The sequence below is a fragment of the Pelophylax lessonae genome (genome assembly GCF_965119305.1).
Source record: "Pelophylax lessonae genome assembly, chromosome: 10".
In the NCBI taxonomy this organism is placed as follows: Eukaryota; Metazoa; Chordata; class Amphibia; order Anura; family Ranidae; genus Pelophylax; species Pelophylax lessonae.
Genome location: NC_138777.1, coordinates 145,297,134 through 145,323,848, shown reverse-complemented (window position 1 = coordinate 145,323,848; position 26,715 = coordinate 145,297,134). Strand labels below are relative to the sequence as shown.

General features: G+C 43.4%; 1 protein-coding gene across 2 annotated transcripts; it reads right to left on the bottom strand.

Annotated features, from left to right (window-relative positions):
- Positions 1 to 4,973: 4,973 nt before the first annotated feature.
- On the bottom strand, positions 4,974 to 26,182 carry RBM14 (RNA binding motif protein 14). Of its 2 annotated transcripts, none has more exons than XM_082270224.1 (3): positions 25,581 to 26,182; positions 9,120 to 10,095; positions 4,974 to 5,321 (listed from the first exon to the last, which is right to left on the bottom strand). In XM_082270224.1, the coding sequence occupies exons 1-3, from the start codon at positions 25,921 to 25,923 to the stop codon at positions 5,129 to 5,131; spliced, it is 1,512 nt and encodes a 503-aa protein (XP_082126350.1). In that variant the 5' UTR covers positions 25,924 to 26,182; the 3' UTR covers positions 4,974 to 5,128. The 2 variants fall into 2 exon arrangements, with proteins under 2 accessions (XP_082126350.1, XP_082126349.1); XM_082270223.1 differs by having other exon boundaries at positions 4,976 to 5,324; positions 25,581 to 26,179.
- Between the last annotated feature and the right edge of the window lie 533 nt (positions 26,183 to 26,715).

Below are 26,715 nucleotides of genomic sequence, written 5' to 3'. Positions count from 1 at the left end.
CTTTAATTTATGTGATATTTAATTTGAAACCCTTCTCTTTATGTGCTTGTGTGGTATTAAGCTTAAAACCAAAATATAACAGGACTGCAGCTTACCACTACTTACTGTGCAAATAGTTGCTACATTGGTTTTCAGATGTTTTGCTGTTCTTACCTGGTGATCTGGCCAGTAACGCCTCTTCTATTAGAGCACCTCCATTATGGATTAAGGAGAACAGGGCAGCAGCAGTTTCAGTCCAGGGAAAGTGGAGTATTGCGTTAGATGTACTAGCAGATTTAGATACACTGACAAATTAAAACCACACTGCAGTTCTAGTATGTTTGTTTTTTTTTTTTAAACAGATTTTACATGAAAAAAAGTTAATCTTTGCAAGCACCCATCAGAGGTAAATGGTTTGTCTCTACACTAACTGTTACAGCTGCAGGACAGCTTGTTCTGTTGAAAAAAAAAAATAGACCTACAAGCTGGATTCACCTGGTATAAATAAAAGTAAAACTAATATAGTCATCACTTCTAGGAATTGGTAAGTTGCAATATAATAAATGGCTGAATTTGGATTTGATACTACAACTTGATAACCATAAGGTAAAAAGAACAATGCGACAGATGTTGCAGACTTTATGCTTTTAGGCCTATTTCAGCTTTCCATTTTCCTGCATAATTGTACCACATGAAATTGAAAATGAGAAATCAGATTCTTGGCTATGTGGCCAGATGGGTGGGAATGGACTTAATGTTTTTGTATTAACGTTTTGACTAACATCCACTGCTTAGTTTGCTTTATATTAGAAAAATTCCAGAGCAAAAAAAAAAACTCCTAACTCCAAGAACACCAACTTTAATTTGGAGCAAGCTGGCCCAAATAACTGATGCAGTGGCAATCAGCGCTATATAACGTTCATTAAATACAGTGCCATTTCAACAGAAGAGGGATTTCCAGTCTTCAGAACGTGTGTGCTGACCAGCCATTCACAGGAAGCCTAGTTTAAGGAATGAATGCAAGGTATTGTCTGGAAATTATGACATTTACCTCAGCCAATCAGCAAAGGGAAGCACTTTTATTCCAGCATAAAAATAGAATTCGCCCTCTGAAAGGCTGAGCAGCGCTTGTCCTTACTATTGTTTGAGAGGGATCCCCATCACACTGATGTATGTATGTACTGTGTATGTAGTTGATCGATGTACGGAACTTGGGACTGAGTTACAAACAGATGTCAATGCCGGCTGCTTGTGCTCCACGCGGGTAGCAGATACCGCCAAGCAGCCATCAGTAGTGTATGGCCACAAGAGCCCCAGATAACACAACTGCTCACCCGGAACATCCCACCTCCCTGCACAGGCTGGAGTTACAAACATTTGACATTAAAAACAAACCTACAGTCCAACGTGTTCGTAACTACTGCATTGATTAGTAAAATTACTATTAGGTGTGGGTCAGCTTGGTCCAAACAAACTATCAAGAGTCATAGTATTCCTGAAGTTAGAGTATGTTTACACCGATGCACTACGATATAGCTAGCGCACAATGGCATTTGTATTTTAAACCAAGTTTCAATTAAAGTCTATCAGACTGGTTTATGAAAGTGCATCAAAAGATGCAAGAATTTAGGACTGAGTCACTTTCATATAAAAAAAAAAAAAAAAAAAAGTATTTTCCTCCTAAATTAGCTTCTAGCAGAACTTGCACAACCCCTGCTGTTTTTTTCTCCACTGAGCTTCCTCTTCAAAACAGCCACCTCAAAGTATATCAGTGCCCACTTCACCTGCTGGGACCTATGGCATTCTGCTGCGTGCCCCCATTTATGACCACAATCACCCTTCACAGTAGTGATATGAAAGTAGCTCCGGAGTCACAGGAATAGCTGCACTTAAGGTTGCAGTTCTAAATAGGCGCATGCATGTAGTGGAGACTCCAGAATGACTTCCTAGGCCCTGTCAGGAAGGACCTAGGAAGTTGAGAATATTGAGAATTACAGCATCAGCAAGGGGCAGAATGAAGTGGAAGCTCAGAAGAGAAAAATTATAAAAGCCACAGCATGTGAGTTCTGCTACTAGCAGCTAATTTTTCTAAAAAGTAGTTACTTTAATATCACTAAAGGTAACCTGTGATAAAGCAAAACAGGAATTCTGTTATTGCAGACTACTTCTGACTTCTTACTTTTAACCACTGCACCTGATCTGCATAATTGTTCTAGTTCAGTTACTCAAATTACTTAAGGCCAAGAAATTTTCACTTGATCTGCAATGACAATTCCCATATTTCTAACATAACAGCTTTGCTTTAAAACAGAACCAAAGATAAACAACATTTTAATTTAAAATTGGTTTTCAATGAGCTTTCATACATTTCAATCTAGCCAGTAAGCCCTTCGGGCACATTTTATGGGAAGATATGTCTCCCAGTTGCACTCCTGTGCCATAGCCTTTATGACAACTGCAAGCAGCTGTATAAACACAAGTGCATGACCATGTTCCACTAGTGGCACCATCAGGAAGCTGTTCCACAGCAACAGGTTGCTGATCCTAGAGAAAAAATGTAGAGAAAAGTGGCTGAAAATATATGGTCCTTTAGCAAACTAAATATAGTGCAATTAGGGTTAGGATCTACTTTAAGGCATTCAAGTTATAAACTGACCACCACAGACGTGTTCCTGTAGCATACATAGCTCTTTGTGTAGGTCCCACAGGAGCCAGCACTCTGGTCCTCTTCTCCTCCAGAATGTGGTCACTGGTCCGGCTGTATATGTATTGACATCTGAAGAAAGTGGCAATATGACCAGAGAGCAACAAGAAAAGAAGCTCCGTGAAATCAAGCACTACCAGAACTGGGGTACATGACAACATAAGTAGGGATGCACCGATCCGATATTCGGATCGGATATCGCCCCCAATACTGGCAAAATAGCTGGATCGGGGAATCGGTAAAATTTAGCAGACCCACAGGCCGATCCGGGGCGTCGCTACTCTCCAGGCTTCTGACCCTCCCTCAATCACTTCAATAGGAGAAAAAAAAAAAAGAGCTTTTACTCATCTAATTCTACAGTTGCAGGCATTCTTCTCCGTTTATATGGGGGGGGGGGGGGGGGGGGGCCTTTCGGTATCTATATCACTGGCTGTGTGATGTGGACATTTCCTAGGTATCTGCCAATCTCGATACTGATCCGGAAGTATTTTGTTATAAGCTCACAAAGCAGTACTTCCGGATCGGAATCGGCGATTTCACAAAGCAAAAGATCGGAACCAAAAAAGTCGGATCGGTGCATCCCTTAACATAAGGCAAGCCTACTCCATCTTGGATCATCCTAACAAAACCAGAAATAGATTCTGGATTAGATGGAAAGAGCAGCAAAAAAAAATCATTTTTAGCTGCCCAGAGTTGGAATTCAAAAATGTAACAAGCTAAATGTGTTTTTACTTAAACCATAATGGTCTCTAAAACAAATTTGTTAATCTAAAAAATCAATAACTCAAATTTGATACAGCAATGAAACGTTTAATTTTTTTCTTTACCAAAAATACAAAAGCCATGTTTTAATGGTCATAAACACATGCAGAAAAAAAAGTTCTAAATTAACATGCATCATGAAAACTAAGAGGTGTTTAACTGATACCGTATTCTTAATCCTGTGCATCACAATATGTAGCACACGATACATGGCAGAAACGAATTGCTTCTGCCTAGTTACACATACTTATTGCAGCTCCACTTAAGATTTAAATCCAAAAGGAAAAGTAATTTACTAAAAACATTGCCATTTAAAATACCAGTTATGAATGTTTTATACCAGTGCTTCAATAAAGCTTCTGGTCCTACCCAAAATTCATCTACATTTCGATGAATCAAATACTGGTACTCAGAGCTTGTAGACATTGAGCGGAAAAGTCATTACACAAAATGCAATCTGCATTTTTAGCACAAAAAAATGCAGCATGTGGTTGCAGGGAAAAAAAAAAATCTGGCTAGCCATTAAAACTGCGCATATGAAAAAAAAAAAAAAAAAATCTATCGGGATGTTCCAAACACATCTAAAAATGGCCATGAAGCACAGATATGTAAATGCATGTTGAACCCAAAAGGCTTGTGTTGAAAATGGTAACCCAGTCTTACCACACACTATATAAAGTTAGGTTTTGTCTAATGAACGGGGGGGGGGGGGGGGGGGGGGATAAAAAGTGATCTTCACCAAAAAAAAAAAATGTAAAAATAAATTGTATAATCCAAGTGGGGTTCAATAAATACTAAATGCCAACTTCTGTGCACTCTAGGCCAAAATGCCTGTTCCAATCGCATCCCTTTTAAGACTGAAACGGAAGCACAGTGTTGGCATGTGCATAACTTAGAGATCTGAAATCTCTTTACAATACCGTGGCAACAGATGACTGACTATTAAGAGATTGAATTTGTTGGCATATCAAGCAGTTGCTGATTTCAGCTGTAGCAACTCCCAACAAGGGGTTACAACTCACAGTAAAGAGTCTTCTAGAACCTTGTTTGTACTAGAGTCCTAAGGTGTTCTTCAGACAGATATTTATGGTCTAGAATTAAATATTGTGATTCCTCTTTTATCAGATATACACTTTTACGACTGTCCATTTGTTGAAACACCCTCCTTACTGCTTACCAGCCGCTATTGTATTCCACGCTTACAGGTTACACTGCCTCATGTTGTGGAGAAAAAAAGTTTTGAGTACATCTGAGTGGCTGAGGCTAGTGAGTAGCAAAGTAGAAATATTTCAACAAACAGGCCACCATAAAGGTAAGCATTAGTGGCTTTAAGCAGATAGACAATTCTACACAAGTGACCCTGTGCTGTCATGTGAATAACGCAATCTAAACGTGATGTGTAAAAATGTGAAATCAATCTGCTGTATATGATTTATCCAAGTAGTGTGTGTGTGTGTGTGTATATTATATATATATATATATATACACACATATACATACATACACACACACACACACACACACACAATTGACTAATTAGATTTCAATGCCTATTAAAACAGTTTTACAGATCAAAAAAAAAAAAAAAAAATCTTCAAAATTAGAAACCCAATTATTTTTCTGTATTTTATCACACAGAAAGAGACCTCAATCTAGACAATTTTCAACCACCCTTTAAAGCCATTACAAACGGCGCGGATAGCCAGATAATGATGGCCCTCTCATGAAATCACTGTAAGGGTAATCGGACTGCGATTCAGTCATGCGACGGAAATCCAGCTGAGATTTGGGTGGCGACCGGCGGAAAGGATCCTGTGATTCCTGTGTTAAACGGCGATAGTCAGCTAATTCTGAATAACGGCGGTCAGAAGCAAGCCTGCTGTCGAAACACAAAAGGAAGTTTTAATGAGAAAAACCTTCAGCGAAAAAAAATAAATCTGTTAATCAAGGCTGTACATAAGGAAAGTTAAAGACTTTATATACAAAAATTGGAGTGACAAAATGTAATCTTTCTACTACGTTTTAAGATGAAGTGAGCAGACTACAACTCAGCTACTAGCATTTAGCAAATATTTATACCTGCAGTTGCAGATATAGTGAAGATTCAAAACATGTAAAAATTTTACCAACAAAACGATTAGGTCCCTCAGTTCTACACTTATAGGCAACGTCATAGTTTTGGGTTGCCTGTTCCCTGCTGGGGAGATTCTTTCAGTTCCTGTCTTGACACGTAAACTAATCTGTAGGCAAGCAGAGGACCAGGATCGGTGAAGCATGCACTTTGATGGGGGAGGTCTAGGGTAAGGTGTTCAATGTCATTTGGCACAGCAAAAGGGGTGGGGAGTATGAAGCAGCACAATAAGAGCGGGCAGAATAGTTCAAGTTAATCTGGTTGGACAAAAAAAGAAAAAACACACAACACCACAAGTCCATCCAGTTCCACTAACAGAGAAAAAACAAACGGACAGTGACAGGATAGATAGTGGAGCAATGGTAAAGATCCTGCGAAACTCCCTGTATAGAAAGGTGAAGAGGTCCAAGGGCCATGTCCTAATGTACTAAAAGGAGTAAGCAAAGATGACACTAAAGACTTGGGAGTCTGACGTACCAGGACGGTACAGAAAATGTCAGTTTGTTCAACCTCACTAGAGAAGATAGGCATAAGGGCATTCCTGTATATTCAGCCTGTTAGACTTTTTGCATTCTCTATTCATCTGTGGCAAAATGGTAGTGCAGAAATACCTAGAGAAGTCAGACCTGGTAACATGCAGCATAGAACACTAACAGGTATGTGGAGCAAGAGAGAGGAAAGCATAAGTGGGAGAAAAAAAAAAAATAAATAAAAAAAAAAAAAAAAAAAAAGGAAAAGAGTGCTCGACCACCACCCTAGCAAAACACTGTTTATTGTAAATGGAAATAAAAGCTGTAGATGATACACTCACATTGGGAAGATGAATGTAAACACACCATCCCAACGTCATCACACTTGTAGGTTGCTATGACTATGCGTTTCGGAGACCTGAAAGAGGCCACGCCTCTGAAAAAGCATAGTCATTGCAACCTACAAGTGTGATGTGACGTTGGGAGGCTATCCTCTCTGAAGCCCGTCTGCCTATGGCTTCTGACTGCTTTCCTTCCTGTCATCTGGCACATGCGCGGCACCGGCTGGCCCAGGCACTCCGAGTTGCTGACCCTGGGATGGAAGTCTCCACCTCTGGGAGTCTCGGTTGGCAAGACCTTGAGTGCTCACGAATGGCAAGCGGGGGTACAGTCATCCACTGGAGAGAGCTTCTGACGTTCTGGGTTTATCAATGTATTGAGGTGTTTACATTTATCTTCCCAATGTGAGTGCATCATTTACAGCTTTTATTTCCATTTACAATAAACGGTGTTATGCTAGGGCGGTCGTGCCCTCTTTTTTTCCTCGTACAGGGATTGTCCACCACCCAGTGGAGTTAGGTGAGCTACAACGCCCCATCGCTTTTTATCACCGTGTGCTCATTTTTAAAGGAATCACCAACCTGGACGTTCAAGTTAAGGATCAGCGCATGAACTGGTAATGTGTCTTAAAGCCTACATTTATCAACGAGCTGGAATCTCTAGGTAGAAGACATTGAACTGGCATTTTAAGAACAGGCACCTTTCTTTATAGCAAAAAATATCCTGTGCTAAAAAAAAAAAAAAGTGTCACATATAATCAAATCCAAAAAAAAAAGTCTGAAAAAAAAAAAAAAAAGCCACCAACAAGTGTATATACAGCACTCACTGTATATACACATACCCATACAAAGGAAATTCACCAAAATAAATGTGTTAGTTACGCTGTCTAATACATGAACCAAGTGAATCCAATAGGTGCATAAAAAACAGATCACATCATAAATACATTGTCTGGGTATTTCTAGACGTACACAGAGCTCCTCGATCTTTCCAGCACCTTACTGCAGTGTTAATTTCGTTGACTAAAATACGACAAACTAAAACAATTCAGATGACTAAAATACAACTAAAACTAAAATGGCATTTTAGTCAAGACTATAACTAAATCGAAATTTGCTGCCAAAATTAACACTGGTGCATGCTCAAAGCTTAATACCATAAATAATAACACATTCGATTTTTCACTCCAGGACCAGCATTAGTATATGAGTTGGGAAATCGTAGAGAAATGCTTAAATAATGCATTGCAAATTACAATTGAACTACACCCATTCGATTATAGATGACTAAAATGAGTTTTAGTCGACTAAAATGTAGGACGTTTTAGTCGACTAAAATGTACTGGAGTTTTAGTCGACTAAATACGACTAAAACTAAAAACACTTGCAGAAGACTAAAATGGGACTAAAACTAAAATGCCATTTTAGTCCCAAGACTAAGACTAAAACTAAATTGAAATTTGCTGCCAAAATTAACACTGCCTTACTGAGATTGTTTTTCCACTTTCTATGAACTTTTTGGGATTATTTATTACTTTGAGCGCACTTTCTACGACTTGTGGATTTATTCATTATGTGAGCCATTTCATGTACCTTATATTGGATTCACCTGGTTCATGTATTAGACAGCGCAACATTTTGGTGAATCTCTTCTTTACAGGTTTTTCAAAGCAAATTTAACCACAAACTTTTAAAACTGTTAGATTCATGGCCAAGCAATGAATTGAGCGATGGGCAGCGCAGTGAAGTACATGTTAAAGTGGTTCTAAAGGCTGCATTCTATGCAAGAAGGTAAAAAGAAACCTTTAATGTGCAGCTCCACCCTCTTTACTTACCTGAGAGTGATCCAGCGATGTGCATGAGAGCTGAAGCTCTCCTGGGTCTCTGCCTCTTTATTGGCTTATACACAGCAGCAGGAGCCACTGGCTTCTGCTGCTGTCAGAGCCAGTGAGAGAGCAGGGGATGGGGCTGAGCTGCGCTCTGTGCGACTCAGACACAGGCAGCTCAGGAGCAAGCAGCTTGAGGTCACTTAGCAGGGGCCAGGAGCACTAGCAGGGGACCCAAGGAGGAGGATCAGGGCAGCTCTGCAAAACCATTGCACAGAGCAGGTATGACATTTAGAAAAAAATCTGAACCTTTACAAACACCTTAACACACTGACTGGCCTTACCACACCAGGGTCTTCAGTTCAAATTTAAGTCTGGACAATTTCTGAAGCGTGCACACTCTCCCTGTGCTTGTGTGGATGTATGTCACTTTTCTACCACATGCCAAAGATTTGCTGGTAGGTTAACTGGCCCCTAATGTGTCTGCCTGCAAGACAGGGACCTTAAATCGTAAGCCATAGGCTCCTGCTGCTGCCAGTCAAACTCATGTGAGGAGGGAGCAGAGTTGCGGCTTACCGGCAGTGTGTGTATGGACACACAGCCCAGCCTGGGAGCAAACTGGCACGGGTATCCCCTTAGCACCCGGAGGACATCTGGAGGAAAGGCGAGCAGACACCACCAGCGAGGAACTGAAAAAGAGGTGGTAAGAAACCGCTCTATGCAATGTTTCACAGAGCAGGCAATTTTTTTTTTTTTTATAAATAAAATAAACACAACCTTTACTATCCCTTACTAACGCAAAAAGTCACAGCAATCCCAAAACAAAAGATTATGCATTTCTACCACAATAATTATGCCAGACGAGCAAATATCTAAGGCTATGCGTTAGCACAGTAGTGAGTTACATACCTTTTATAACTGTCCATCGTCTTCTTGTAGTTGTCAGTAGCAGAGCTTAGCGGCGGTGAAAGACGAGTGCGCTCGTACATCGGCGCATCTATTGAAGACGACAGAGACGAGTAAGCAGACTGCATTCCAAGGCCACTCATCTGAGTAGTGTCGTAGACGGAACTCTGCTGTGGACGATAGGCACTAGCCAGTGCAGCGGACGACGCATATGGGGAACTGGTAGAATGTGACTGATAAGGACTGGACGAGGTCTGAGAGCTGTAGGACGGCCCCACTGACGGTAGATGGGACCCATAACTGGCAGACAGAGACGATCCTTGAGTGTTATAGGCTGTAGAACTTTGTGAGCTGTATGAAGGTTGCGTTTCTGTCCCAAAAGCCGAGGACTGGCCGTCATATCCACCTTGATTGCCGTAGGCAGATGCAAGTGCATTGGCTCGGGTTCCATAGGCAGCAGATAAAGACGACGACTGACTACCGTATGCAGCAGACAATGATGAAGTTGGTTGATCCCCATAGGCAGATGATAAGGAACCATACCCTGATGCTGAAGCACGGAGCTTTGATGCAAGTGAAGCAGCGGACTGTGCAAGACCAAAGGGAGACCTTGTGGGTGATCTTCTTAGGGGACTTCGATCACGTGAATAATAAAGAGGAGAAGGTGGGCGCATTCTGTCAAATGCATAACGTGCATTATCACCTGAATAATGCTCATATGGCGATTTTAGAGCAAAGGATGCATAGGCTGCTTCAGCTGCCCTTCTACGATTATATGCCTCAGAACGGTTCTGTGGATTTTCTCGAATATCATGAGGCCTACGTGAGCGATTATGAGCATTACCATTAGCATTCATAGGCCTTGAAACTTTATTTGACATCTCCACGTTAATCCGTTTTCCTTTTATCTCCTTTCCATTCAGATTCTCGATAGCTGCCCTAGCGTCACTTTCTTTCTCCATATGAACGAACGCATAGTCTAAGGTAGTACACAGTGGGAGGGAGAAAAAAAAATATATATATGTTATAGACATTGAAATATGCTGAATATCATTAAATGTACAAGTCTGATTAGGTTATCTAAAGTTTTAAAAGAATCTTCACATCTTATATATTTTTTTTTACTTTTAACTTCAGTCTTTGGTTTTGCATATGTGGTGGTGGTGTTTTTTTTTTTTTTTTTTTTTGCACCAAAACAACACCACCACATATGCAAAACCAAAGACTGAAGTTAAAAGTAAAAAAAAATATATAAGATGTGAAGATTCTTTTAAAATTTCAGGTAAAGTGACAAAATAATTATTTATTCAAAAGCTTTATAAAGCAAATTAAAACAGAACAGCCAAAATCGCCAAGCACAGTTCAAGTACACATGTGAACTGTTTATCTTCCAAAATATTTTTAATTCTTTTAGAGCCGGTTCACACTGGGGCGACTTGTCAGGCGACCTGGTCGCCTGACAAGTCACCTGCCATAGATTAGCACAGGACCCGTTCTAATAGGAGCGACACAAGTCGCTCCGACTTAGAAAAAGGGTCCTGAGCTTCTTTGGGGCGACCCGGAGCGACCTGAATTGACTTCAATGATATGAAGTCCGTGCAGGTCTCTCCGAGGTCGCGGTGCGCGCTGTGCACCGCGACTATACAGGTCGCCCCGGCAAGTCGGGTCGCCTGTATGTAAACCGTGTCTTAAACCGTGTGTGCAATTCATTTTTTATTTTCATACAGCTGTTATCTGTGCCAGCTAACTGCTCAATGAACAAAAGCTTCAGTATCCTTTCTTAAGTAAAGTCATAAAGGTGGTGAATACTTCCAAAACATAAGTTCTTTTTCAGCACTAAGCCTCGGTTCACACTATATCGATGACAGACAGACATCGCATGCAATTCAGAGCGCACTGCTCTGAAAATCACATGCGATGTCTGTGCGATGCAAACTCAGCCATACAGATTGTATGGCTGAATTTCCCTGCTGCGAGAATTCCCTGTCAGTGACATTAGTACAGTGACCGTGCATATTTTTTTTTAGCACTGACCACTGCATTAGCATCACTGGTCCCCAAAAAAGTAAATAGGCGACTGATGTGCCACAATTTAGCAGTCCTGCTATAAGCTGCTGATCACCACCATTACTAGAGAAAAAAATATATATATTCAATAGTTTGTAGCGGCTGTATCTTTTGCACAAACCAATCAAAATACGCTTATTGGGATTTTTTTGCAAAAAATATTTAGCAGAATACATATTGGCCTAAACTTATTTTACATTTTTTTTTATTGGATGTGTTGGAGGGAAATACAAAATTTGGATACAGTGTTGCATGACAGCGCAAATGTCTGTTAAAGCAACGCAGTGCTGTATCGCAAAAAAAATAGCCTGGTCAGGAAGGGGGGGGGGGGTAAACCTTCCATAGCTGAAGTGGTTGAAGGAGATAACTAATTACACAAGGCAATTCTGTAAATCAGGAGATTGGGCCAAGCTATGATGTTTAAAGTGTTTGTCACCCTAGAATTTCATATTCCGGACATGTGCCTACTGTACCATGCACTTCTATGAAAAAAGGATATTTTTGCATTGCTTTGTTTGTGTGAAATTCCTGGTGATCCTGCCAGTCCCTCTGCTTTCCTATTAGAAACTGACCACTCTAGCTAGTCTGGGAATTCAGCCTGCTTTCCTCCAATGATCAAGCTTGTCCCAACACCGCCCCCCCCCCCCCCTCCCCTGCACAGCCATTCACTGGAAAGTTTAGTGTGCTGCTGCTTCTCCTCCCCCTAGCTCTTATGTGGTTGAGAACAGAGGGAATGTGATAACTTATTTTAAAAAAGGGGGGGGGGGGGTTATATATATATATATATATATATATTTTTTTTTTTCTTGTATCTATACAGAAATGTTTTCCCTTTCATTTCAATTGTAATCTAATGGGTTGTTCTACAAGGTAATCATTTACAAGCACTTTAACTAAAAAGTATATACCATAGGCATATATGCTCAATGACCTTTGTTTTAGGAGCTACCTATTGATTATACATGCAGGTTTCACCAAATTTCTCTGGTTTGAGAAAGCTTTAACCACTTTACCACTGGAGGATTTTGCAGTCTTACGTCCAGGCCACTTTTTGCGATTCGGCACTGTGCGAATTTAACTGACAATTGCGCGGTCGTGCGACGCCGTACCCAAACAAAATTTACTTCCTTTTTTTCCCACAAACAGAGCTTTCTTTTGGTGATATTTGATCCCCTGTGCGATTTTTACTTTTTGCGCTATAAACAAAAAAATAGCATAAATTTTGAAAAAATATTTTTCACATTTTTTTTATATGAAATTCCCCCCCAAAAAATGTAAAAAATCTAAATTTTTTTAAATTTTTGGCCAATTTGTTTTCTGCTACCTATGTTTGGTAAAAAAAAAAAAATCCCAACAAGCGTATTTTGATTGGTTTGCGCAAAAGTTATTGCGTTTACTAAGGTAAAGATTTGTCATTTTTGGTGTTTTTTTTTTTTTTTTTAACGAGTAATGGTGGCGATCTGCAATTTTTTTTGCAGGACTGCGACATTTTGGCGGACAGATCGGACCCTTGACTGACATTGACACTTTTGGGGGTACCAGTGACATTGTAAACAACGGGGGTGACCAGCGCTATGGAGTTATAGGAAAGAAATCCCAAAATTTATTGGAAAGGTGTAAGCTGCCAACAACCGAACCCACAAGGGTTAAACGAGAAACAGATACAAAGAGGTTGCAACGGCGCTACCTTTAAAGTGATTGAGTGCTGTGAAGGTGCCAACTTCAATAAACGTGCTGGTATACTATAAATGTATAAATATAGTTTGGGTCCAAAGTTGGCACCTTCACAGCACTCAATCACTTTAAAGGTAGCGCCGTTGCAACCTCTTTGTATCTATTACCAGTGACATTACTACAGTAATCAGTGCTATACATATGCACTGTTAATGTAAAAATGACACTGGCAGGGAAGGGGTTAATTTTATTGGAGAGGGAGGGGTTAATGTATGCCTGGTGCTTACTAATGTGTGTGGGGGGAGGTGACTGAGTGACACAGGGACAGATCGCATGTTCAGCTATGCTGAACCTTGCAATCTGTCACTGTCTGTCACTTAGGAGATCCGCCGCTTTGTTTACACAAGCAGGCGGATCTCCAAACTCGATTCCCCGACGATCGGGGAAGAGCAGCTCCTCCCCTGGCCCGACTCCCGCTGTGAATGAATACAGCGGGAGCTCGCCTGAGGCGGCACGCGAGCACCGCCCACAAGGGGAGGAGTCCAGTGACGTAGATCTACGTCGCTGGACGATAACGAGCCACTGTGCCGCAGTAGAGGCACAGTGAGCAGGGCTTAAGTGGTTAAAAAGAGGTTGTAAACCTCCCAAAAAAAAAAAAAAAACAAACAAACCTGAAAGACAAAGACATAATGTGCTGGTATGCATCGCATACTAGCGCTTTATGAAATACATACCTTCGAACATAGCTCCCGCTGCGGCGCCCACTCACCACAGACATGGCCGACATGATCACCCGTCTTTCTTCCAGGTCCGCGTCGTCCGGCAATCTGAATGTGCCGTGAACGGCGGCTCCCGCACATGCCCAGTTTTTAAGGATCGGCACGAGCAGCTTTTCCGTCAGCGCACATGCTCCAGTGATTTCACTGGCTGCGTGCAAAGTAAATATCTCCTAAACAGTGCATGTTTAGGAGATATTTACAGTACCTATATGTACAAGTTACAGAGGAAGCTTTACTTCCTCTTTAACTTAGGACATTTTCTTAACAGGGGAGAGACCAGGGAGAGAACCAATGGTTCGGGGGGCCACAATGCTGGATCCTGGGGGAGGGGAGTGTGTGTTTATTAAAAAAGTCGGCTACACTTTTTGTAGCTGCTGACTTTTAATCAACACAAACGACTGGAACTCCACTTTACTATTTACAGGTAATACACCAGAGATTGCTGAGCCAGGGAATATCCGACTACCTTCTAGAGGATCAGGGAGGACTTTATTTTGTACTCATTGAAGCAAATAGGACCATGCTTCATAGTGTTTTCCTAATGCCTTCCTCCGGATTAGTTGTGGCCATGGAATTCTGTATATGGAGGACTCTTTACTTAACCACTTGCCGACCAGCCGATGTTGTACCTGTACGTCACTTTGTGTTACAGGTAGTGGGGGCGGGTGTGTGCCGCCAGTGGCGCAAACACGTGCTGATTGGCCAGAGGGGGCGCCAATCAGCAGGCCATGCTGAGGCGACATCCGCCGGCCTTCCGCGATCGCTCCTCAGAGAGAACGGCAGTCTGGTGATGTAAAGGCCGACCGCTGTTCTGTCAGAGATGACCACAGGGATTCTGTGTTCCACCTATATAGGAACACAGGTGTCTGTTCATCCAGTGAGTACAATGCCCATACAGTTAGGAGCACACTTAACCCTTTGATCACCTCTGGCGTTAGCCCCTTCCCTGCCAGTGTCATTAAGTACAGTAACAGTGCATATTTTTAGCACCGATTACTGTATAAGTGTCACTGGCTCCCTCAAAAGTGTCAGGTTCCCACTCTGTCCGCCGCAATGTCACAGCCCTGATAAAAATTGCTGACCACCGCCATTGCTAGTTAAATAAAAATAACAAATCTATCCCCTAGTTTGTAGACACTAACGTTTGCGCAAAGCCGCAAAACCAAATCAATATACATTTATTGGGATTTTTTTGCCAAAATATGTGGCAGAATACACATTGGCCCATGTTGATGAAAAAATGTTTTCCTTTTTTTTTACTGGGAATGTTATATAGCAAAGAAAAAAAAAAAAAAAAAAGGATTTTTGACTTACTGTAAAATTCTTCTCTTAAGTTCATTGACGGACGCAGTCCTCTGATGCATATGGAATAGGACACGAGGCAGAAAAAAAAGTTCTGGCTACTCTTATGGGCAGTCCCAGAGGGTACACCCTCTTCCTGCGTAGGATGTCAGTTTTCTATCAAAGCAGTGTCAGAGAAGTAACATCAATCCAACTCAAAATAGAGTGGCAGGTGCTGTGTCCATTAATGAATTTCAGAGAAAAGGATTTTACGTCCCAAAGCAGTACCCAAATGAGGGGTGGGAACAGCAGAACAAAAATACCAAACAGGAACACCCTCAAGGAAGGCCAAGGGGCCCCCTAAACCGGGTGTACCAAGATGGCCACCATAGTATCAGACGAGGCTACAACAAAATGGCTGATCCACGTGGCAACAAGGACCCACAGGGGGACCCCCCCCCCCCCGCCAGCCCTCCTAACACCATCACACAGCAGGAAGGCCCTGGAGGAGTCGACCGAGGCATCCCCTGCACGATCAGCTGGGGGGGGGTGGGAAGCATAACAGGACAGAGGGAAACCAAGGAGTGTGAGGGTCCAACCATTCCAGGGAGGGGCCCGCGTTAGGGCTGAACGATAGCCGATGTGATATCGACTATCGCTCTGTGGGCGATATTCATATCGCCTAAGACACGATATTAACCATTAGGCAGGGAGAAGTCGGGACTCTGGGGGGAGGACGCCGACTCACAGTGCTGGCAGCCATCCCACACGTTCAGCGGTGAGCAGCTGCACAGCTAACCAATCACGCGTGCCTGCACACCTGATTGGTTCCCTGTGCCGCTTCTCACGTGATTGGTTCGCTGTGCCGCGCTCACCGCTCGGTCAAGAGAACTAGCTCCAGGGCGGCAGAGGGAACGTGTGGGACAGATGTCATGTCGGGCTGTGTTCTTCTACCTCCTACCACACTGTGAGTCCTGACTCTGCCTAATCCGTCTTCTGCATTCCACCCAGAGAAATATTGCGATATATATAGTTGAAAACGAAATATCGCAATGTTCTTTTTTTCCCCAATATCGTGCAGCCCTAGACCGCGTCCACCCCAAAGTCCGCCAGGGAAGCGGTGAGGTGGGGGGGGGGGGGGGGAACGTTTACTCACCATACCAGGAACACAGGCGGGCGCCATCTCCTGACAGGACCCCTCTAAGCCAAAGTGGGGGGCTGTTGGCCAAATAGGAACACTGCGACATAAGCCTAGACCCTGTCGTGTGTGACCTTGTGAGACGTTTAACTTGCGGAGCCAGTCCCCGTCCAGTGGGACTGTCGCGGCCGACGCAGCGCGGAGCTAAGGTCTGCACGCGCTCATTGGCCAGCTGGGGTGACCACTGGATCTAGCTTATCCAGCCCATCGCCCAGATCTAGCATAGTTGCTTGTAGATCTCACAGGAAAAAAATCCGGAGAAAAAGGCTAGCTAATAAAAAAAAAAAAAAAAAAACTATCTACATAAAAAAAAAAAAAACACTTATGCCAGGACCAAAGATCCCAGCAGGGAACTAGGTCCTTACTCCCGACTAGGCAGATTAAAACTTTACATCCTATGCCGGAAGAGAGGGTGTACCCTCCGGAAATGCCCATAGTTATAGCCAGAACTTTTTTTCTGCTTAATGTCCTACCCCTGTAGGGGGCAGTATAACCCTACTGATATGCATCAGAGGACTGCATCCGTCAATGAACGATGAAGACATTTTTTCAGAATCGTCGTTTGTTTATAGCACAAAAAACAAAAAAAAAAAAAAACAAACACCACCAAAAGAAAGCTCAGTTTGTGTGTGTGTGTGTGGGGGGGGGAACATTAATTCTATTTCCTTACAGCATCGCACGACTGAGCAATTGTCAGTAAAATTAACGCAGTGCCGTAGCGCAAAAATGGCCTGGTCATTAAGGGGGTAAAACCTTCCGGTCCTTATGTGGTTAAAGGACATGTTCACCTTTCATAACATGTTACACCTATATTCCAGGGCCATGGTAGTTCATTGAGTCTTCCTCAAATTGTATCTGCACAGATACACGGACAGGTCTGCAGGAGACCTGCATGCCTTAAGATGCTCCAGAAACAAAAGTAAATGAACATTTTCTACCTGCAAAAAAAAAAAAAAAAAAAAAAAAAAGGTGCATTTGTTATTTTTTTGTTAAAAAGTGAACTTCTCTAGATCAGTCTCTCTCAACCTTTTCAACATAGAGGAACCCTTGAAATCATTTCCTTGACTCAGGGAACCCCTAGCAACCTCTGGAGGAACCCTAGTTGAGATACCCTGCTCTATATCTTCAGCCACAGTGTCCTGAGATATGTGACAGGATCTATCAGGAGGCTGCAAGAGCATCAAATGTCATATCCTGCCTATGTGGGAAGGGGGGGGGGGGGGAGCTAGCAGGGAGAAAAATGAAATTTTAGATGCGAGGGTCACCTTTAACCACTTCTGGACCGGAAGGTTTTCCCCCTTAATGACCGGCCAATTTTTTCGATTCGGCATTTCGATACTTTGACAATTGTGCGGTCGTGCGACGCAGAACCCATAAACAAAAAAAAGCGACAATTCAAAAAACAACAACACATTCTTTTTTCAATTGTATACGCTATATTTTTCCACCCACAAAAGTGGTTACACTAACAACTTCACGCCAATGTAGCGTATATATGCGGCCTTCTGCTTTCTTGTAATAACCAATGCAGCTAATCAGCTTAACCACTTTGCGCAAACTGACGCACCTGTACGTGAGCTTGAAGTAGTTTTTCATTTTTAGAGCCGGCGGTCGGCTTTCTGGTGATAACCGATGCAGCTCAGCAGCCGCTCAGCCGTTATCCCAGCAACCCCGTTGCCCCACTCTCCTTGCTCTGCCGGGTCTCCCGTCCCACCGGAAAACCCGAGCAACCAGCCGGTACGTCAAATCGGCTGGTTGGAGTCCCGGACTAAGCCGAATTCGGCTAGGATTGGGTCTCTGATCAATTAACCCAGAAGCGACGTTACTTCCGGTTTACTTGGCTGCAAACGGTGCCAATTTAAAAAAAAACTGACCGGATTAAAAAAAAAAAAAAAATCACGATTTCAGCCTTTTGAATACTTGGAAGTGCATTGGAGGTTGGGGTCTTTTAGACCTCACCATGAAGAGAACCTGTCACTGCCTATTACCTAAGCTAAGGGATGTTTCCTGTCACTGCCTATTACCTAAGGGATGTTTACATTACTTGAAACAGCAATAAAAGTGACCAAAAATATAAATTTCTATAGGAAATATGGAAAAATTTTAAAATTGCCTTCGTCCCCATAAGTTCACACAAAGAAAACGCATACGCAAGTCGCGCCCGCAAATGTAAACGGTGTTCAAATCACATGTGAGGTATTGCCACGATCGTCAGAGCGGGAGCAAAAATTCTAGCAAAAGACTGCCTCTAACTCTGAGCTGATCTATCTGGAAATGGTCGCAGAAGAAGCGGGCAACCCTTTCCGAGGCCCATCCGTGAGCACAAATAGTGTGCCTAACTTCCTAAAAAACTCCGTAGCTGCCAGGTACACCCTAATTGCCCGGACCACATCCAAGGCATGCAAAGCAATTTCCTTCCGATGTTTTGGCCTGGGACACAGGGAAGGCAACACATGGTCTACATTCAAATAAAAATCACAGACAACCTGAGGAAGGGACAACGGACAGAGGCGAACAACCACCAAGTAAGGTGGACAGGATAACGCCGCCAATTCTGAAACCCTACATGCAGAGGTTATAGCCACCAAAAAGGCCACCTTCTGGGGCAGCGTAAGCAGGAGAATCTTCCGAAGATTCTCATAAAGGATGCTTCTGGAAGACAAAGCACCAAATTGAGGTCCCAAGGCGGCAACAGAGACTGCACTGGAGAGGTCAAGTGCCAAACTCTCCGAAGAACAGTACGTACCAGGTAGTATGTGGCCAAGGGCCATTGAAAGAAAACCGCTAAGGCCAACACCTGAACCTTGCTAGTACTTCAAACCAGTTTCTGCTCAACCCCCCGTTGAAGGAAGGTCAAGATCCGAGCCATCGAAAAAGAGCGAGGATGAATCCGGGCGGGGCGAGCGGCCGCTAATAGATAGAACTATGTGATCCTTCCCTGTCAGCTCAGCGGGACTGTGTGTGAATGAGAACTGACCTGACACCAGGCAGGGGGAGCGGCCGCTTATAGCTGTAACTATGTGAGCCCTTCACTTCCCTGTCAGGCATGTATCTCCGCTGACAGGGAAGTGAAAGGCTCACATAGTTACAGCTATTAGCGGCCGCTCCCCCCGCCCGGTGTCAGGTCAGTTCTCATTCACACACAGTCCCGCTGAGCTGACAGGGAAGGATCACATAGTTCTATTTATTACCGGCCGCTAGCCCCGCCCTCTCGCCTGGTATGTCCCTTCATTCATGCACACATCTAGTAGTAGGGACGTCATTGAGAGGCAGGCGGCCGGCCAGAGGCGGGACTTTTAAAACCTGCACTGCGCCCTCCTCCTTCCTCACGGCGACCATATTAATTTCGGCACTGTTAACCCATTATCGGCCAAAATGGGATAGGCTCATTTTCGGCCGATAATTTCGTTGGCCGAAATTTCGGTGCATCCCTATTTAAAAGTATTACTAACTGCGCTGCTTAAGAGATATCACCGATGTTTGTGTCAGTGACATCACTTGTGCATGCACGTTTTGTCCCTCACTTATGGCACTCAGCAAGACGTCAGCTTCTGATAGCATAGCTCCATGTATATTAAAAAAGAAGAGCGCGCAAATGCAAAAGAAATTACTACCAAATCTGAAGACAATCCATAAATAAAAATGGGGGTTTGGTCCCACCATATGGCCATATCGTGCTCAAGCCCACTACTGCGTCAAAGTACCCCATTATCAGTGGGTCCTACACTATCCATGAAAAAGAGATGAATCCAGCCCTTCTAACCCTTGGAGACAATACTCCTTGCTGGGAGAGATGTGCAAATGCACTACAGAGGACTCCTCCTATATCCACTTGACGGTGGACACTGAGTACAGGTGTGTGTGGGGGGGTGGGGAGGGTTGCTCAACCTCGATAGTCTGGTCAGACCGAATACATAACAGGCAAAAAATTGGGGGAGCATACCCATGTATTTCTAAAGCTGCTGCAGCTATGAACCAAAAGACATGTATATTAAAAAAGAATAGCGCGCAAATGCAAAAGAAATAACTACCAAATCTGAAGACAATCCATAAATAAAAATGGGGGTTTGGTCCCACCATATGGCCCATTTTTATTTATGGATTGTCTTCAGATTTGGTAGTTATTTCTTTTGCATTTGCGCGCTATTCTTTTTTAATATACATGTCTTTTGGTTCATAGCTGCAGCAGCTTTAGAAATACATGGGTATGCTCCCCCAAATTTTTTGCCTGTTTATTATGTATTCGGTCTGACCAGACTATCGAGGTTGAGCAACCCTCCCCACCCCCCCCACACACACCTGTACTCAATCAGTGTCCACCGTCAAGTGGATATAGGAGGAGTCCCCTGTAGTGCATTTGCACATCCTTCCCAGCAAGGAGTATTATCTCCAAGGGTTAGAAAGGCTGGATTCATCTCTTTTTCATGGATAGTGTAGGACCCACTGATAATGGGGTACTTTGACGCAGTAGTGGGCTTGAGCACGATATTGCCATATGGTGGAACCAAACCCCCATTTTTATTTATGGATTGTCTTCAGATTTGGTAGTAATTTCTTTTGCATTTGCGCGCTATTCTTTTTTAATATACATGTCTTTTGGTTCATAGCTGCAGCAGCTTTAGAAATACATGGGTATGCTCCCCCAAATTTTTTGCCTGTTTAGCATAGCTCCATGGCATTACAATCCTGCGAGATCCCGGGGGTTCTTAAAACACCCCATGTGACCAGCTACGTCATAGGGGAAGTGAACAGTGACATTCATGGTTAACACGGAGGATATTTTTATGTTTACTCTTATTGGTTTGCCGGGCTTTGCTGCCAAGGTAATAGTATTCCAAAATGGGGCTTGGTTAATCTTTACTGAGCATGCACGAGATTTTGGCTTTGGAAGGCAACAGCAAACATGGCGCCGTCTTCGGATGGAACAGATGAAAAAGAAACCAAGCTGCACAAACATTAAGGCCCCTTTCACGCAGGCGGTGCGCCTGACGGACTCCGTTTTGTTCAACGGGGATCGATTCGCCGATCCCACCGAGCAGACAGGTGACAGCTCCGCTTACTTTGCAGAGACAGAGCTGTCAGAGCCCCGCTCTATGGAGATCGGATGAAAACGGAGACCGCCTGTCCGTTTTCATTTGATCCTCCAGACAGATGGAAGATAGGGTTTCCATCCGTCTGGATTTAACAGACAGGATCGGATAGCAGCGGGTGCAGCAGACATGTCTTTGCTGACATCCGCTGCTCAATATGGCTGAATAGAGCATCCGATCAGGTCCACCTAAAAAACTGGCAGGCGGACCGGATAGCACGTGTGAAAGGGGCCTAAAAAGGTCATATAAGGCTAATTCGTATCCTGGTGCATTTAGAAATGTTATACGTAGTGGACACATGAATACTGTATATATTTCTTCAGTTTACTTCCTCTTTAAGAGGAGCTGTGTGTCAATGGAACGAAAGAGATAGCGATTTTAACTTGTAACTGGGTCAGAAATAGGCTTGGTCCTTAAGTGGTTAATATTACAAGCAGCAGGAGGTGGAAGCCCTCTCCTGCTGATTGCCCATGCTTTCCTGTCCCACCAGGAGGCCCAAGCGACCAGCCGGAACATTCTATATAGGTACTTTAAATATCTCCTAGACTTGCACTGCTTAGGAGATATTTACATTTCATGCAGCCAATGATGTCATCGGCGCATGCGCTTTGAAGAAATGGCCACCTGTGTTTCTTCAGAGCCCTGTGCCGTGACTGGCGGCTCCCGTGCGCATGCACGGGAGTGATGTCACAGGGCTTCCGGCCAGTAGCATGGCTGGACTCCGCAGACCAGGATGGAAAGCGGCTGAAGATGTATGCGGCCTCCAGCGGGGACGACAAGGGTTTCGTTTAAGTGTTGAAAAATGCGCTAGTATGCGATGCATACTAGCACATTATGCATTAACCTTGCAAGGAAGAAAAAAAAAAAGGAAGAGTTTACTTCCTCTAAGTGCAAAGGAGAGATTTGGGGTGTTCTAGACCCCAGATTCCTCCAAAAAAATACCTCAAAGTGACTATTGCTGTCACAAGGGATGTTTACATTCCTTGTGAGATCAATAAAAGTTGATGGAAAAAAAAAGAAAAAAAAAAAAAAATGTAAAAAAGGGAAAAATAAAAACATTTAAACACGTCCCATCCCTCTGTGCTCACGTGCAGAAGACTACGCAAGTCCTGCCCGTAAATGCAAACTGTGTTCAAACGGCAATGTCGCGATCGTTCAAGCGAGAGCAATAATTCTATCCCTAGACTTCCTTTGTAAACCCAAACTGGTAACTTAATTATTTTAAAGCGTTGTCTATGGAGATGTTTAAGTACCGTAGTTCCATTCCACGAATGTGCAATTTTAAAGCACGACAGGTTAGGTATCTATTTACTCAGCTTAACATCTTTCACAATATACAAAAACAATTGGGCTAACTTTATTGCATTTTCTTCTTTCTCCTCTTCATTCATAAAAGTGGATTTAAAAAAAAAAAAAAACGCATTTGAAAGACCGCTGTGCAAATACAGTGAAAATATAGCAACGACCGCCATTTTATTCTCTAAGGTCTCTGCTAAAATATACATCTCTATCTGTATCCTGTTTGAGGGTTCTAAGCAACATTCTGGCAAAAAATATGAATTTCAACTTTAAGCAACAAGTGCCAGAAGAGGGCTTAGTCTTCAAGGGGTTAAGTTTTATCTAGTAACAATAAAAACTGAACAGGGAGCTGAGCCAATTACAGGATTAAAGGGGAAATTACTAACAATGGAGCAGTTGTGCATGGCAACCAATCAGCTTCTAACTTGCAATAGACAGGTGGAAAAGGTGTTGTATTGCCTCCTGACCATCTGCTTTAACCTCTTAGGCTCGGTTCACACTATTGCGATGCGGGAAGGCTGCGAATTCGCAGCCTGTTCCCGCATCGCACACGCACCCCCGGCAGTTCACACTGCCATATGCGATCCGCTGGGGGTGTCAATGTAATCTTAACGACACCCCCAGTTTGATCGCATATCGCAGTGCGATCGTGCAGTTCGCACAGGATCGGATCGCACAAGTGTGAACCGCTGTGCGATCCGATCCTGATGCGGCAGCAAAAATGCCTCCTGTGCGTCTTTGCTGCGGGTGCGGTGCGAATTTAGCCATACAAACTGTATGTCTAAACTCGCACCGCACAGCTGATCGCATGTCATGTCGGAGCAGTGCGCTCCGACATGACATGCGAACCCGGCACACGCAGTAGTGTGAACCGGGTCTTAAACACCATACAACTGCACATGTGTAGGGCTGCAATGCAGCCCCTTTCACTTCAATTGGTCAAGCTGGTCAGACGCTATCATCCAAGTGCAACAGGGTTTAAAATTATTGCCACAACATGTGTACACCCCTAGCCGCTGCAGAAAAAGGAGAGTAATGATAAAAACATGGCTCAACTATGGAGTTTTACCGCCCCCCTCATTTGCAAGTATAAATTGGGATTTACTCTGCACAGCTGCTCCAGATTCGGTCTGCTCAAATTTTAGTAACGAGTCTGTGATAAGAGCCACAAAAGTAATCTAGCAACTGTCAGTGTGAAGTTTGGGATAATGTGCAGGGAGTACTTACAGCACAGCTAGGTGTAAGACTCTGCTAGGCCCACAACTGAGCTTGTTTTACCCAAACCTGCAGACTTTGTCCCCATTCACACTGGTGTGATGCAGGAAACCCTGCGATTCAGTGGCGGTTCCCACATCACACACAATGTTTCACACTGACATATGCGAACTGCTGGGGGTGTCAACATAAGGTAAATGGCACCCCCAGATCAGTTTGAACCATCAAATGGTGCAGGAATCAGATTGCATACATGTTAACACCCATGCAATCTGATTCTAGATCAGAAAAAAAAAAGGGTCCTGCACTAATTTCGTGCAAATTCAATGCGATTTCAGACAGTTTGTATGGCTATTTTCACATTGCACAGACATCGCATGTGATCTGCACATGTCTGATCGCACAAGAGCGAACCCAGCCTAAAAGCATTAACCTTTACAAAAAAATAAAAAATACTGTGCAGCTTTGACTAACGAATAGTCAGGTGTAGGCCATTTACATACCACATAAAGCCTGACTGGAATACCCCCAGGACATTGCTATAGGAGGACTGGTCTTTCCTGCTCACCTCCATCACATGAGCAAGCTCTCTATCGGACTCAAACCCTCACATGCTTCCCCTACCCCGATGCAGTCGCTCTGAGCTCATCATTTGAAAACTTGCTCCTGTGATTATACAGGATTTAGAGTGCCAACATATTACGCGGGGCTTTACAACAAAATGTGGTGGAGGCGGTGAGCAGTTACTAGACCTCACTTACGCTGGATACACACTATACAATTTTCTTTAGATTTTTTCCTTCAGACTTTCCAAAACCATATAAGGTCAGACCTAAACACTTTCATTTGTATGCAATGAGGCAGGCCCTTGCACTACATAGCTGAAGGGAAATCTACCAACAAAAAGTTGTATAGTGTGTATCCAGCTTTAGCAACATCCTGGGAGTATTCCAGTCAGGCTTTGGGAGGTACATAAGGCCTATAGCAATGGCTTTAGTCAATATTAGACAGAGTTGCACAGCTTTTCATCTACAGATGGAAGGCCTCTTACACACCATACTCCTGCTTGAGGTGCATTTGCGTGCACATGTGTTTGTGCAAATTTGCGTCTTTTCACGCAAATTTATTCCTACATTCTTGTAAAAAATGCAAATTAGCATTTTTTTCAGAACAGTATCTTCGCACAATTTAATTTGTTTGCAATTGCGCACATTAGGCATAAATTACAATCTAAAATGCAGATTTTTCTATGTTCTTACTAAAGAATGCACAGTGCCTGGGGGTACATTACAATGAATGCGCTGCATTTTATTTTAGAAACAAAAAATGCTGCACTGAGCTTTTTTTTTTGCAGTGTGCAAGAGGCCTTAACGTGCAATAACATTTTAAGGATTTGTTTTAGTTATTAGGAAAGGCAAGACTTTAACAAAGGCTATATTGTGCGCTTTTAGACGCCCCGTTCAATTCTTTTGTGCAACCCCACATGAAGCAAATGTATGTTTTCGAGCGACACGACGCTCGGGTGTGACCGGTACCATACGATACAATATGCCGAGCAAAAGTCACCCCGACGTAGAGGCAAAACGCAGTCCACTGGAAGGGATGGCTGGATTTTCGCGTTCAAACTACATTTTGTTCTGTATTTGAAAGAAAAACGCCGCACATCTCATCTAAAGGCCTATACCTAAATGCGAATAGCATATACAATGTGAACGGATCACCAGTTTGCCGCACACTAAAGGAAAAAAAAAAACAAAGCGATAACGTATACAATACACGATACGGTGCCATTACTAGGCCCGGCGCAGGTTAAAAGCCCGCCATCTTTCCTCACACCCCCCCCTCCCCCGGCCGCCATTACCTTTCACCACATCACATTCCACCACCCTGCCATAGGCCTCGAACATGGTGCGGAGTTCAGAGGCGTCGCAGGCAGTGCTAACATTGCCCACAAAGATCTTCCAGGTGTTCTGAGGTCGCGGCTTGGACAGCTCCACCACCATCCTCTTCCCATGCAGCTCCCGCCCGTTCAGCTCATCGATGGCTCTCTTGGCCCTGTCGGCGCCCCTCATGTGGACGAAGGCGTACTGCTTCATGACGGCGCAGCTTACAACCGGGCCGAACTTCTGGAACAGGTCGTTAATCTCTTCCTCCGTGGTTCGGTCGTCCACGTTACCGATGAAGATCTTCAGGGTGTCTTTCATATCGGGCGATTCCGGAAGAGGCGACGTTACAGACGCGAGCTTCACTCACACTGCGAGCAGCGGACAAAATGGCGCCAGCTACTTCCGGGCTGTAATGACGCGACGAATCCTCCCACCGGCCAGATAGATGACAAAAGCGGATTATTAGGACGCTGAATGTTCACCCTGCACTGTACTGCGAGCTTACTACTGACTTAGAACAAAGATATCACATTGAGCACATATAAACTCCGGGAAAAGGCGGGTTAAAACAGGAAATTATGTCACCAATCAGGTGACGGACAGAGCCCATGTAGCCACGTCCTCCTATGTAAGGCGGAAATAATAGGGGCAGACAAAATGGCGGAAGACGTATTGAAAGTGATGTAGGATTAATTCAAACTGTCCTTCATTTGGAGGGACTGCCTCCCCTTTACTTCTCAATTACCCCTCTCGTATTGTCCAAAAGAAAAATAATATATTTTGAAACGTTGGGTAACTAATACAGAAAACAATGTAAGGGAATTTGCACACAGTACTAATGTAAGAACACCAGATATTCCTGGCAGAAAAAAACTGAAAATGGTCTGTACAGCACTTGTGCATATTTACACATACCCATGTACAAATTCTAGCATTTTCTTTAAATCTAGAGAAATTGTCATTTGCGTGTAAACGCATGTAAAAATACTGACCAGCAACACAGCATTTTTATTTTACTGATACCATACACAGGGGTATAGGCACCTATGTGTATAGTCCCTTTAAGTCTAGGTTTACATCTATGTGGTTGATGCGTTTTTCAGGCACATT